The 14,185-nt window shown below is 39.5% G+C and overlaps 1 protein-coding gene across 1 annotated transcript in view; it reads right to left on the bottom strand.

Annotated features, from left to right (window-relative positions):
• Positions 1 to 14,185, bottom strand: part of stpg2 (sperm-tail PG-rich repeat containing 2) — a 288,221-nt gene that overhangs the window by 165,269 nt on the left and 108,767 nt on the right. The window contains exon 10 of the mRNA XM_034033821.2: positions 4,785 to 4,877. Within this exon, the coding sequence (XP_033889712.2) occupies positions 4,785 to 4,877 (93 nt within the window). The remainder of the gene's footprint in view (positions 1 to 4,784; positions 4,878 to 14,185) is intronic.

The following is a 14,185-nucleotide window of genomic DNA, read 5'->3' as shown; positions in this document are numbered from 1 at the left end:
ACTCAGGGTGGGTGTTTGAGAGGAGTAACGAGAGCGAGAGGGAGCGAGGAGAAAAGAAACAAAAAAGTAAACTAAACTTAAGGGATCTGTGAAGGCTACTGCCCAGCCAGACCTTTAAGTCTATTATTTTGTGTTTGTGATTATTTTGTTTAAATCTTTTATTGTCGCTCTGTGAGCAAGTGTTTTCTGTTTAAAACATTTTATTTTTGTATTATTTAAATAAAACGGCGCAAGCGCCTTTGCACCGTAACTGCAGTAGTACTGGTGTCAGTTTTTTTGGTTTCTGCTTCTGACCTGCCGTCACCACTCATCCACCCTGTCACAACGCTATTTCCATGTTTGTTTTATTTGAAGTGTTTAAAGTTAAATTTCAGTTTTCTTTTGCTTGTTCATCTACAAAAATGCACAAGTATTACTTTATGAAAATGTGTCTATGGCCACTGTTTACTGTGAAGAAACAGCAATGGCAAGGAATGAAAAAAATTAAAATAAGAGAAAAGAAACATGCAGTGTCAACATTATGTACTATTTATTTCGGGAATAAACAAAACAACGTTTAACTTGAACTGCTATTTGGCATCCTTTGTTTTGTAGTTAATTCACTGGGTAAAGTAAGTCCTACACAACTTATTCTTTACTCCTGGGATATTTTTCTATTTTAACATGTTACATATTGTGAGGTCTTGCTGAAAAATAAAGGTAGTCACACACACAGGGCCACGCCCCCCTGTTCCTGCTGCAGTGCTGTCTCTGCCTGCGTTCAGAGCAAATCTAATGGCTTTTATTACTTTTTGAAAAACTAACAAATATCCAAACAAATATTTAAATTAAGTGAATATCCGAACATGAAAATCCCGTGTTTGTCCCAGCACTAGTAAATACTAAAATGATTATTAACTATATCTGTAATACTGTAAATAAAATTGTAAGAGTTAAAATGAACATTCATGCTGTTTCTGAAATATTGAGGATACTGTATAAGAGTGTCTTAAATGTTTGCTCAGCTGTCAAAAGTAGGGTTGCCACCTCATGACCTCAAAAATAAGGAACAGACCCTAACGCAACGCCACACAACACCTGTGTCCTCCATGATCAAGGAGTGGAAGTCTGCACACCCCACATCAAAATAGAGGCTCACAAGGAGCTCACTTTTGATAAGCTCTACTGAACACCTGTTTCGGCTGTCGCTCCATTTGTTTTGTAATGGACACCATAGTTGACATGTGTGTTGTCGCCACTAAAAGCAGAAACTGAGTTGAGAGATAATCCAAACCTCTCCAGTGAGCTGGTGATGCATTTCACAATGCCATCTGCAGATTCATCTGGATTTTAAATAACATATATATATATATATATATATATATATATATATATACAGTTCGCAAAACTGATAGAGACATACCCCAAGCGACTTACAGCTGTAATCGCAGCAAAAGGTGGCGCTACAAAGTATTAACTTAAGGGGGCTGAATAATTTTGCACGCCCAATTTTTCAGTTTTTTATTTGTTAAAAAAGTTTGAAATATCCAATAAATTTCATTCCACTTCATGATTGTGTCCCACTTGTTGTTGATTCTTCACAAAAAATTACAGTTTCATATCTTTATGTTTGAAGCCTGAAAAGTGGCAAAAGGTCGCAAAGTTCAAGGGGGCCGAATACTTTCGCAAGGCACTGTATATAATGAATAAGGATTAAAACTTCACTCTAGCTACATTAAGTAATACTAGCTAGTTATTTCAATAATTAAATACAAATATTGTGCAAATAATAACAGCAAAACGTTCAATACATACTATTAAAATGCAAATATATAAATAGATTATAAAAACCCAGAAAATGATTGATACATTAAAACGCTATTTACATATCACACATCAAGAAAATACACTTAAGCTGGGTCCACACCTGAGCAATCAGTTGCGCAACTTAGTTGCTTGCAACCGAATCGCTTATATCTGGACGTCCCTGCAACCAGTTGAAAGCAGTTTCGCAACCAGTTGCTTGAAGTAGAGCAGTGCTCTACTTTCCAAGCAACCAGCTGAGAGACTTCTGTAGACACATGCGATCACGTGGCAATTCGCCAACTCTGATTGGTTCTTATAATGCTGACTGCACGGCTTCCATATTAAGAAGTTCTAATTTAAAAAATGTCTGCGATAAAAATAAATAAATGAATGAATGAATAAACGGTTTCCTCCAGCTTTTACGCGGCTTTGTTTTTTTTCTTTAGGGAATATGGCATTTAAAATAACAGCTGAAAAAATAATAACAGCCAACTCTTCCTCGTTAATTACTGACACATAAAGACCTGTGTCACCTCGGTTGTAAAAAAATAAATAAAATAAATACGATTCTAAACTTGTAGACCCGGGAGGAAAAACTAAACAAAACAAAAAGTGTCAATTCGGTTGTCAAAACCAAAAAAAAACTACTTCACCATTGGTAGATGGAATAAAAATGTAAAACAACAACAAAAAAAAACCTGTCACCTCAGTTACCGTAAAAAAATGAAACTCGTAGACGCGGGAACCTTGTTGCACAAGTAATTGCTCAGATGTGGACACAGCAATTGCTCGCAACTGAGTTGCGCGATTTCGGGAGCAATTGGGTTGCGCGACTGATCGCTCAGTTGTGGACCCGGCTTTAGAATGATTAACGGATTATGAGTGCACGCACATAAAGTATAAAGTCAATTTAAAATGTCGAGAAACGTTAGCTACTAATTGGTGGTGCGCTTTGAGTTGTGAGAGCGACCCAGAAAATGTATTTCGTAAACGATCAAAAGTCAAAACTACACAAGAACAACACTGTCCAATGCGCAATTAATTAAAATAATTACACTTAAAGTCCACAAGAAAGCAAAAGAGACCGGAGACCGCATTACAGAAGAAAATCATAACTTCGTGCTCGGGTCCGTGAATGGCTAGAAATTGCGGTGGGTAACATTAGCTATCTAACGTTATCTAATATAATTGTAATCGCTCTAACTAGAGGAATAAATTATGCAAAGAGAAGTACAGTAGCATGCCTACCTTATCAACTTCAGGTGATCTCTCTGGAACAAAGGACGATTGAATAGCCTGATTGGTTCTCCTTGTTCGTCCCGCTTCATGCTGTCTAAAGTCACAAACTCCGCCGTGAGAGATCAAAAATTCTTTTCTGCACACAGTGCACCGGGCTTTGAAAATATTGTCATGAACTTTGTTCACTCATGTAAAATCCTTCTCCCAACTCGTCTCTATATTTTTGCATCCGTTTTTTTTTTTTTTTTTTTTTTTTTTGAGATGTTCCCGAATTTTCCATCGTGTCCGAAATCGGTCAGCTAGGTTATATTTTTCATAGCTACATAGCTGACAGCGACACACACCACCCAATAGGATTTAGAATTGCCTCGCGCTAGTCGATCCTTTTCGCGCAGTATGTGTAAAGTGAATAATTGTTAATCAAATGAACTACACCTCCCATAATTACCTGATAACTCTGAGATGGATCCGGTTCCGGTAGGAAGTTGGTGCGTCACCAGAGACGGAGATCTCTGACTTCTCATGTTTGAAAAATACATTTGACTCAGTAGTGCGAAGTATGGAACAAATTGCGTTCCATATCGATTGGAAACGGAATGCAACATTTTATTTACCAATACGGGACGATTCCGTATTATACGGAACAGGTGGCAACCTTAGTTAGAAGCTTTGCCAGGCAGGCTCATTCACTGTGTCACACCAACCTGCATTTTTACTAACACACCTAATACTTTTAGTCTTACAACAACTAGACGTCAATTTTGACAGAGTTCAAAGATTAAATTATAGCGATCAAAGAAAATATTAGAAGAGAAATCACCAGAGATCATTGTTAACTATCCTTTCATCACACTATATTGCTTCATCACTCGTCCAGGCTTTTTAGTTGTTTTTTTTTCAAGGACATTTCAACTTCCTTTGTTACACTCAGTGCAATAATTGTACATGCAAACAGCTATGCTTTTATTTTTACATTTTTTTGGTAAAAGATTTATATAAAAAAGCATTTTACTAGTTAAATTCACTGACAGGTTCACACTGCACAAAGAATCGATGTGATAGATCAACCAAAAAAAAAAAAAAAAAAATTGAAAGCTAAGAGAAATTACTCTCCATAGAACAGAAGACTCTGCACGTACAATATTGTACACAGTACATTGCACACACATGATAACAGTGATCACAGTCACAATAAGTATTTCCATAGTTATTTATATATTGTGACTGCTCTGTTCAAGATTTAGTGCAGTAGTAGCTGGTTAATAGTTTATGTTGCTAGTGATATACTTTTGATCAAGCCCCCTCGTTATTAATATTAATATCATACTGAACATCACTGTACCTATATTATTGTTTATTCAATCCATATTAAGCCTTTGATGATGTTAAAACAAAGGAACTTATGTACACTTGCAATCTATGCCAGTGCATCCAAATCCTCTCTCACTTATTACACAATCTTGTCAAAGCTTTCAGCCACGATTCAGTATTCACTGGGAAAGCACTAATGAACTCCAGAACCAAGTAGCATATACTTATAATTATAACATAATTGAGCAACTGGGTATGAAACAAAAATGGCAAATCTGTCACTTTATGAAAACTGTAGCAATCTGACAGAATAATTTTTTTGTGTGCCAGGACTCTAAATTCTTGAGGCCTCCACTTGAATGTATTCCCACCACCAGAAACACACAGAGTTTATGATTCAATGACAATCCAATTAATGGATATGGACTGTTAATAGCACAATATCTTACCTTTGCTACAATGGGAGTCAACAGTCTTTCTACTGCTGAACCAAACACAGATGATTTATGATTTGTAGATCTCCCTTCAGGCTTGTCCTTAACCTAAAAGGGAACACAGGTGTTGGAAATGTTATGCCTTAAAAACACTAAAAACTTTTTATTCTTTACCATGCATCCTTAAAAATATAGTAATAGTTAAGTAATAGTTATGTTGTTGGACTGTGTACAGTGAACATATTTCACAGGGTTTTGAACCGTGTATTGTTGACTGTAAATCAATCTGCTAGTTTGCTTGCAACAACCTTAACATTGGAATCTCAATCATGCAGTTAGTTATCCACTATGATATAACAAACAATTTACTGATAGTATTACCCATAGTCACACAACCAAAACAATATGGAAGCAATATGTGCTAAACACATGATAGTCAATTACATGTGGAACAATCCTGTTTTTTAGTACAATGCAAACCCACACAGGAGTTGTGCCGTAAACAGCAATCATCTATAAAAATACATTCAATAAAAAAAGAACTTTGTAAGGATGGCCCGTTTAAATGTATTATTTGTGGACTGCTTTGCAACTGCCAGCATGATCAAAGATACATGTACATACTGTATGGAAAAAAGATAAAAAAATACATTTTAAACATTGTAAAAAAAATAACTTACAATACTTTGTTACCAATGTATTACAATGGCTACTAAGACTACTACTACGACTACAACTACTACGACTAATAATAATAATAATAATAATAATAATAATAATAATAATAATAATAATAAATATAGCTGCAAGCAGCAATGACCGGGGACCAAGTGTCAGACCATGTGACCTATGACTGTATTTCCCCTGTGGCATAGCACCCCATTGGCCTCTACTAGTCTTTGAACTTTGAAGGCTGTACTATATTCTACCATAGATTAATAGTATAATATATGCTGACATTTGATTTGCTCATGATCTCCATGTGTTTTGACGCAGCAACTTTACTTTTAACAAACTTCATAGGTCAAAGGTCAATGTTAAGGTAATTTTTGGATAGAGCCCATATGGTTTCCTATATGCGTTTGTGACAGAAATCGAATGACGCTTGGTGTTAGATCTCCCTCCCGACCTGTGAGGGCACTAGGTAAAGGGAACAGAGTTCCCTGGACTAAAAGGCATGACAATTTATTCCTGTGGGTAGGTGGAAGTTGGCCGGCTAGAAAAGGGATGGAGCTACGGTACCCAAACTCAATGACTGTTTGTTTTGTGTTGTTAAGTGTCGGCTGTAACTGTTGTTTGTCTTTGTAGACTACCAGTAACACGATCCGAAGCTGTAGCGCAAGCCAGCATTAACCCGGACATCACTTTTCACCCCTGCATTTCACGGAGTACTGTAAATCACATCACTAGCACCTAATTTCACTCACTGTCTTGTGTTTGTGTTTAGTGTTGGTGTGTGTAAAACCTGGACTTTTTGGTTGCGGGTCAAACCTGGGGATTACAATTACGAGTGATACACGCCGCTGTACCACTCCATCGTTTATTATTTACTGGTGATCTCTCCCCCAAGTGTCACAGTGTGAGAGAGACCTTACCGGATCTCAGAAAGTTGAAGAAGTGGCGTTAGCAAAGAGGTATGGGCGATGCTCCACATGGCGAGTCTTCCAGGAGCGAGTGGTGCAGTCCAATTGTGACAGTGGCCAAAAAGGAAAGCACCAACCGCTTCTGCGTTGATTTCCGTAAACGCTATTGCCAAGTTTGATGCATACCCCATGCCTCGGATCGACGAGCTTCTTGATAGACTTGGAACGACTAGGTTTATCTCCACTCTGGAGCTGACGAAGGGATACTGGTAGATCCCATTAACCCACAGTTCTAGATAGACTCAGAACAGCTAGGTTTATCTCCACTCTGGACCTGATGAAGGGATACTGGTAGATCCCATTAACCCGCAGTTCTAGAGAGAAAACCGCATTTTCAGCACCAGAAGGGCTGTTCCATTTCACAACTATGCCGTCAATATATGCTGAATATGCGCTTCAGCGTATATTGACGATGTGGTTATTACAGCTCCACATGGCGAGAGCATTTGGCTAGGATCACGGCCGTCCTTCAGTCTCTAAGGGTAGCCTGGCTGACAGCTAACTTGAGAAAATGTGCGTTTGCCAAAACAGAGACACAATATTTGGGATTTGTAATGGGGAATGGAAGGGTGAAACCTGTTGTCACCAAGGTCCAGGCTTTGGTGGATGTGGCAATCCCCAAAACCAAGGCTCAGATGAGGTCTCTACTGGGGTTAGCCGGTTATTACCGAAGATTCATCCCCGAGTATGCCACAGTGGTTAATCCCTTAGCTGACCTCACCAAAAAGAGTGCACCAAATTCAATTAAGAATGTCAGGGGGTGCACTCTTGTCCCAAATGGTAGACGGAGTAGAACACCCCATCCTGTACCTCAGTAAAAAGATGCTCCCTCGGGAGCACAACTACTCCGTGGTCGAAAAGGGGTGTTTGGTCATTATTAAATGAGCTACTCACTCTTTACGATACTACCGGCTGGGACATTCATTTGATCTTGTCACTGACCACGCCCCAATCGGTAGTATCTGGCATTGCAGCCCTTCATGTACCACATGGTACACCATGAGGGGAAAGACCACCAAAATGCTGATTATTTTTCCCGGGAGGGGGGAGTAATGGGAAAAATAGATTTAACTGAGTGTTCCTTCGGCTCCACTCTAAGCGGTGGGCTATGTGAAAGCGATCAAATGATTCTTGGTGTTAGATCTCCCTCCTGACCTGCAAGGACACTGTGTAAAGGGAACATAGTACCCTGGACTGAATGACCCGACAGTTCCCAGGGTTAGGTGGAAGTCTGGCATCTAAAAAGGGGGCAGAGCTATGGTACACTAAATCATTATTATTATTAAATCATCAACCCGGAAGGGAAACAATGTGGAATCCGTAGATTGGAGGAGCAGTTGCACTCGTTAACCAAGGGGTCATGGTTTACGGTATTTAAGGGGATGTAGTGATGTGATCTGTTCCTTTGTTTGGTTAATGGTGAACCGGAAGGAGAACATGGGAATTGTTATTGTGAGTGTTTGTTTTGTTTTGTTCTGTTGTGTCTAAACAATAACTGTTTGTTATTATTAGACGGCGGAACACGATCCGGAGCTGTCGCCAAAGGTCAGCACTAAACCTGGACAACATAACTGCACTTTGTTTCACTCAGGACTGTATATTCACAACGAGCACTAGAGCATGCACTGTGGACTGTGTTTGTGTTTGTGTTACGTGTTGGTGAAAAAGAAAGGGACTGTATTATTTGGGAACCAACCGTGGATTTAAAGAGCAATACACACCGCTGTATTGCCTGTTAACATTGTTTATTATTTACTGTTGTTACACCATCAGGCATAGATTACAAACCATTAAAACAAAAACATTGCATCTGGATTATCGTTGTCTGTCTGTTTCTTGACCACTTTGCCACAGGCTGCCAAACCATGTGACCTATGACCTTTGTTTTCGCTCTGACACAACTTCCCATAGGCCTCTACCACCCTACCAAGTTTTGTGACTTTTCGTGCAATGGTGTTGATTTTACAGACATTTGAAAATTTGGCGGAATAATAAAAAGAATAAGAACATAAGAAAGTTTACAAACGAGAGGAGGCCATTTGGCCCATCTTGCTCGTTTGGTTGTTAGTAGCTTATTGATTCCAGAATCTCGTCAAGCAGCTTCTTGAATGATCCCAGGGTGTCAGCTTCAACAACATTACATAACTAATAGTTGCAAGCAACTTGACGGCTTCCAAGGCATTCTTGTTCCTGTGTTCCATAGTAACCATGACCCTACATGCACTGTCTAAGGACATATAAGCATGTTTTTCATTTGACCTTTAAGGAAAGGTCAGAGGTCACAGGCAAAGATTTTTAAATAGAGCATATATGGGTTACTATATGTGTTCCATAGTAACCCTATCTGCACTCTATAAGCTAGTTTTGCATTTGTCCTTATGGAGAGGTCAAAGGTCACGATCAAGGCCATTTTTGAATAGAGCATATATGAGTTAATTTGTGTATTCTATAGTAACTATGGTACTGTCTAAACTCTCAAAGGAGTTCTAAACAAGTTTTGCACGCTTTAGCAAGGTAATATGTGCAACTATGTTCAATTTGACCTTAGCTGAAATTTGATTGGCTCTCGGTGGCCATGTTTTTTATGTAGCGACTTGCTTTGCACAAACTTGATAGACAACCTTGCCAAGGCTATGTTTGGCTTCAATCGGCATAACTGTTTCAGAGAAAAATATTTTTGACAAATCCAATATGGCCGACAAACCATGTGACCAATCGACTTCTCGTAAATCTAGGCCATGAAGGTAATCTATTGCACCAAGTTTCACATCTCTGCAATAAGCGGTTTCGGTGAAGATTTTTTTTCCAAAATTCTCGAAGAATTCAATATGGCCGCCAAACCATGTGACCTATGACCTTCATTTTCACTCTGACACAATTCCCAAAGGCCTCTACCACTCTACCAAGTTTCTTGAGTTCTCATGCAAAGGTGTTGATTTTACGGACATACGATAATTTGGCTCGACAAATCCAACATGGCTGCCAAACCATGTGACCAATCAACTTCATTCTGTCGTTGACATTAATTTCCCATAGGCCTCTACTACTGTATGAAGTTTCACCACTCTACCATGTTGTACCACATTGTTTACAATATATGCAAATTGACCATAGCTTAAATTTGATTGGCTCCCGGCGGCCATGTTGTTTTATGTAGCGACTTGCTTTGAACAAACTTGATAGACAACCTTGCCAAGGCTATGTATGCAAAATTTTGATTCAATCGGCATAACGCTTTCAGAGAAGTCGTTTGAATATTTTTGACAAATCCAATATGGCCGCAAAACGATGTGCCCGATCGACTTATTTTTAACAACCATAAATCTAGGCCAGGATCTCTGCTGTAAACTGTTTCGGAGAAGGTTTTTAAAATTGGCCAAAATTCTTCAAAAAATCCAATATGGCTGCAAGACCAAGTGACCTTCATTCTTTCATTGACATTAATTTCCCATAGTCCTCTACTACTGTATGAAGTTTCATCACTCTACCACATTGTACCATAGAGAAACACTGCAATATATGCAAATTGACCATAGCTGAAATTGGATTGGCTCGCGGCGGTCATCAATGGTGTAGTGGTAAATAAAAAAGTGGGTAAACGCCCGTTTGGTGGAGTTGAACAGATAGATTGAACAGATAAACATGAAAAGATACATTGTTATTGTCCATCAGCCAACCAGAGCCCCATACAGTTATTTCCACTCTCAGGTGTTGTTCACATGAAAAATCACAGACCCGATGGTGCGCTCTACGGGAACAGTTCTGTAAGCGTCCTTTTGCGGGCTAGGATGAAGGTTACTAGCACCGCCATGCAGGTCCGGCGTGCCTAACAATGAACATTAACAGAACATAAACAACCAATCACAGAACACACACACACACACAAAGAACACGCTGTCCAGTGGCCACGCCCCCTGCTCGTGCCACAGTTCTGACTGAGGTCTCAGCTGTCAGTCTCACGCGCAGGAACACCCAGAGAGTGTGAGCGGAGCAGAGCGAATCGAACCAATTGTCTATGGAGCAGGGGAGCGGAGCGGGGTAGTTGCTGGAGCGGACATTTCCAGCCCGCACCTTTAAAGCACTGAGTAGAACTGAGCATGGTTTTCTTTTTCTTAAATATATGTTCTGCCATGGAGTTTGCACAAAAGAGTTATATAAAAAGGTGATAAATACAGATGCAGTCACTTTACAGTATTTTCAATCATGCCTGTGCATGGTAACCATTAATTTTCCAGTTTCAAACCACAATTAGGCACTTTTATGTTTTGCAGACTTAAGAATTGCATTTTTGAAAAAAGCTTTTCTTTTTCTTTTATATTCAATGTGATTGACGTGGCACTTTATAATTCATTATGATATATATTCCGATTGTGGAGCTGCATTTGTGCTTGTGACAGGGTGGCTGGACGGTGACGTCAGGACAGAAGCAGGAACGTAAACAAACTGACACCAACAGTACTGCAGTTAAAGGCGCCGCCGTTTTATTTAAATACAAAAATAAATCAAAGGTTTAAACAAAAACAAACTTGCTCACAGAGCGATATAAAAAAGGTAAACAAAACAAATCTCAAACACAAAATATTAAACAACACAGGTCAGGTTGGGCAACTGCTGTCACTGTTCCTGTATTTAATTTTTAAGTTTTGTTTTCTCTCTCCTCGCTCTCTCCGCTCTCACTCCTAAGAAGAACATAAGAAAGTTTACAAACGAGAGGAGGCCATTCAGCCCATCTTGCTCGTTTGGTTGTTAGTAGCTTACTGATCCAAGAATCTCATCAAGCAGCTTCTTGAAGGATCCCAGGGTTTCAGCTTCAACAACATTACTGGAGAGTTGGTTCCAGGCCCTCACAATTCTCTGTGTAAAAAAGTCCCTCCTATTTTCTGTTCTGAATGCCCCTTTATCTAATCTCCATTTGTGACCCCTGGTACTTGTTTCTTTTTTCAGGTCAAAAAAGTCCCCTGGGTCGACATTGTCTATACCTTTTAGGATTTTGAATATTTGAATCAGATCGCCGTGTAGTCTTCTTTGTTCAAGACTGAATAGATTCAATTCTTTTAGCCTGTCTGCATACGACATGCCTTTTAAACCCGGGATAATTCTGGTTGCTCTTCTTTGCACTCTTTCTAGAGCAGCAATATCCTTTTTGTAATGAGGTGACCAGAACTGAACACAATATTCTAGGTGAGGTCATACTAATGCATTGTAAAGTTTTAACATTACTTCCCTTGATTTAAATTCAACACTTCTCACAATATATCCAAGCATCTTGTTGGCCTTTTTTATAGCTTCCCCACATTGTCTAGATGAAGACATTTCTGAGTCAACATAAACTCCTAGGTCTTTTTCATAGTTCCCTTCTTCAATTTCACTATCTACCATATGATATTTATAATGCACATTTTTATTGCTTGCATGCAATACTTTACACTTTTCTCTATTAAATGTCATTTGCCATGTGTCTGCCCAGTTCTGAATGCTGTCTAGATCATTTTGAATGACCTTTGCTGCTGCAACAGTGTTTGCCACTCCTCCTATTTTTGTGTCGTCTGCAAATTTAACTAGTTTGCTTACTATACCAGAATCTAAATCATTAATGTAGATTAGGAATAGCAGAGGACCTAATACTGATCCCTGTGGTACACCACTGGTTACCTCGCTCCATTTTGAGGTTTCTCCTCTAATCAGTACTTTCTGTTTTCTACATGTTAACCACTCCCTAATCCATGTGCATGCATTTCCTTGAATCCCTACTGCGTTCAGTTTGAGAATTAATCTTTTATGCGGGACTTTGTCAAAAGCTTTCTGGAAATCTAAATAAACCATGTCGTATGCTTTGCAATTATCCATTTTCAATGTTGCATCCTCAAAAAAGTCAAGTAGGTTAGTGAGACACGATCTCCCTTTCCTAAAACCATGCTGACTGTCTCCCAGGGTATTGTTACCATATAGGTAATTTTCCATTTTGGATCTTATTATAGTTTCCATAAGTTTACATATAATAGAAGTCAGGCTTATTGGTCTGTAGTTACCTGGTTCTGTTTTGTCTCCCTTTTTGTGGATCGGTATTACTTTTGCTATTTTCCAGTCTGTCGGTACAACCCGTGTCAACAGACTGTTGCATGATCTTGGTTAGCGGTTTGTACATAACTTCTGCCTCTGTTATGCTAAAGTTATTTAAAACTGGATAGGAACAGGTCGACATGTGGGGCATGTTGTCCGTGTCCTCCTTTGTAAAAACCTGTGAAAAGTAATCATTTATATATTTGAAATGAAATGCTTGAGGGAGAAGGGACAAGGGCCTCGCATTGATCAGTACTTCTTACGAAGTCAGTCAAGTCAGTCGAATGAAATCCAGCGACAGGAAGCAAACCACAGTTCGCAGGATATCAGCACCCCTGTCATAGACGTGAGGAGGACTTGCATGGACACAGTTAGTGATGAACCTAGTGATCCTTGTGAACCCGGTCAGACAAACCAGCATAAGAGAGAAAAGAACCCTGGAGAAGCCTGGAGTTAAATGGCCAAGAGCTTGTGAGAAAACTGCATGGGACACAGTAAACAAAGATCTCTGCGTTGCATTGGAAAGATGAAGTGGAACAGTTGAAAAGAAGCTGGATAAATTTGGGGACATCATCTACGCATATGGAAGTGAGAGGTTTGGAGTTGAAAAAAGGAAGGAAAAAGTACAAACTATTCCTGGAAAGTCTAGACGGCAGCAGGAGATTGAACGCTTAGTTAGAGAAAGGAGACAGCTGAGGAAGCAATGGAGAAGAGCAGAACAAAGTCAGAAGGAGGGACTCAATCTCTTACAAAGGGTCATAAAAGATAAGCTTGCAACATTGCGCAGAGCTGAGCGCCTACGGAAACGCTACAAAAAGAAGGAGCGTGCGAGAGCTAACTTTTATAAAGACCCATTCAAATTTGTAAAGAAGTTATTCTCCAGTGAGAAGAATGGCACACTAAAAGCATCTAAGGTTGAGCTGGAGAGATATTTGGAGGAAACACATACAGATTCAAAAAGGCAGGAGCCTATGTCAATTCCGTCAGACATCCCACCTATCAATCCACCAGAATACCAAATGGAGGACTGTGCACCTAAGTGGAAAGAAGTAGAGCAAGCTGTGAAAAAAGCAAGGGCTTCATCATCTCCAGGGCCTAATGGAGTTCCGTACAGAGTGTACAAGAGTGCTTCAGGAGTTCTACGAATTCTGTGGAAATTGATGAAAGTGGCATGGGAAAAACAGGTTGTACCAAGAGCATGGCGCCGAGCAGATGGAGTCTTTATACCTAAAGAGAAAGAATCTACAAGCATCAGTCAGTTTCGTCCTATTTCCCTATTAAACGTAGAAGGCAAGATTTTCTTCAGCATTATTGCTCAGAGATTGTCAACTTACCTATTAAAGAACTGCTTCATTGACACTTCAGTACAAAAAGCGGGCATTCCAGGTTTCCCAGAATGCTTAGAACACATCAATGTGATCTGGCAACAAATTCAATCAGCTAAAAAGGAGAGGAAGGAGCTCCATGTGACATTCCTGGATTTGGCTAATGCATATGGTTCAGTGCCACATGAACTACTTTGGGCAGCATTTGATTTTTTCAGTGTACCGATGACAATAACAAATTTAGTGAAAGCCTACTTTGGAGATTTGCAATTTAGTTTTTCAACTTCAGAATTCAGCACTACATGGCAATGCCTAGAGGTTGGAATAATGGCAGGATGCACCATTTCTCCACTGGCTTTTACCATGTCAATGGAAATAATCATTAGGG

Source organism: Acipenser ruthenus, chromosome 1 (genome assembly GCF_902713425.1).
Source record: "Acipenser ruthenus chromosome 1, fAciRut3.2 maternal haplotype, whole genome shotgun sequence".
In the NCBI taxonomy this organism is placed as follows: domain Eukaryota; kingdom Metazoa; phylum Chordata; class Actinopteri; order Acipenseriformes; family Acipenseridae; genus Acipenser; species Acipenser ruthenus.
The sequence above is the reverse complement of the archived record's forward strand: the minus strand, read 5'-3'. Positions and strand labels throughout refer to the sequence as shown.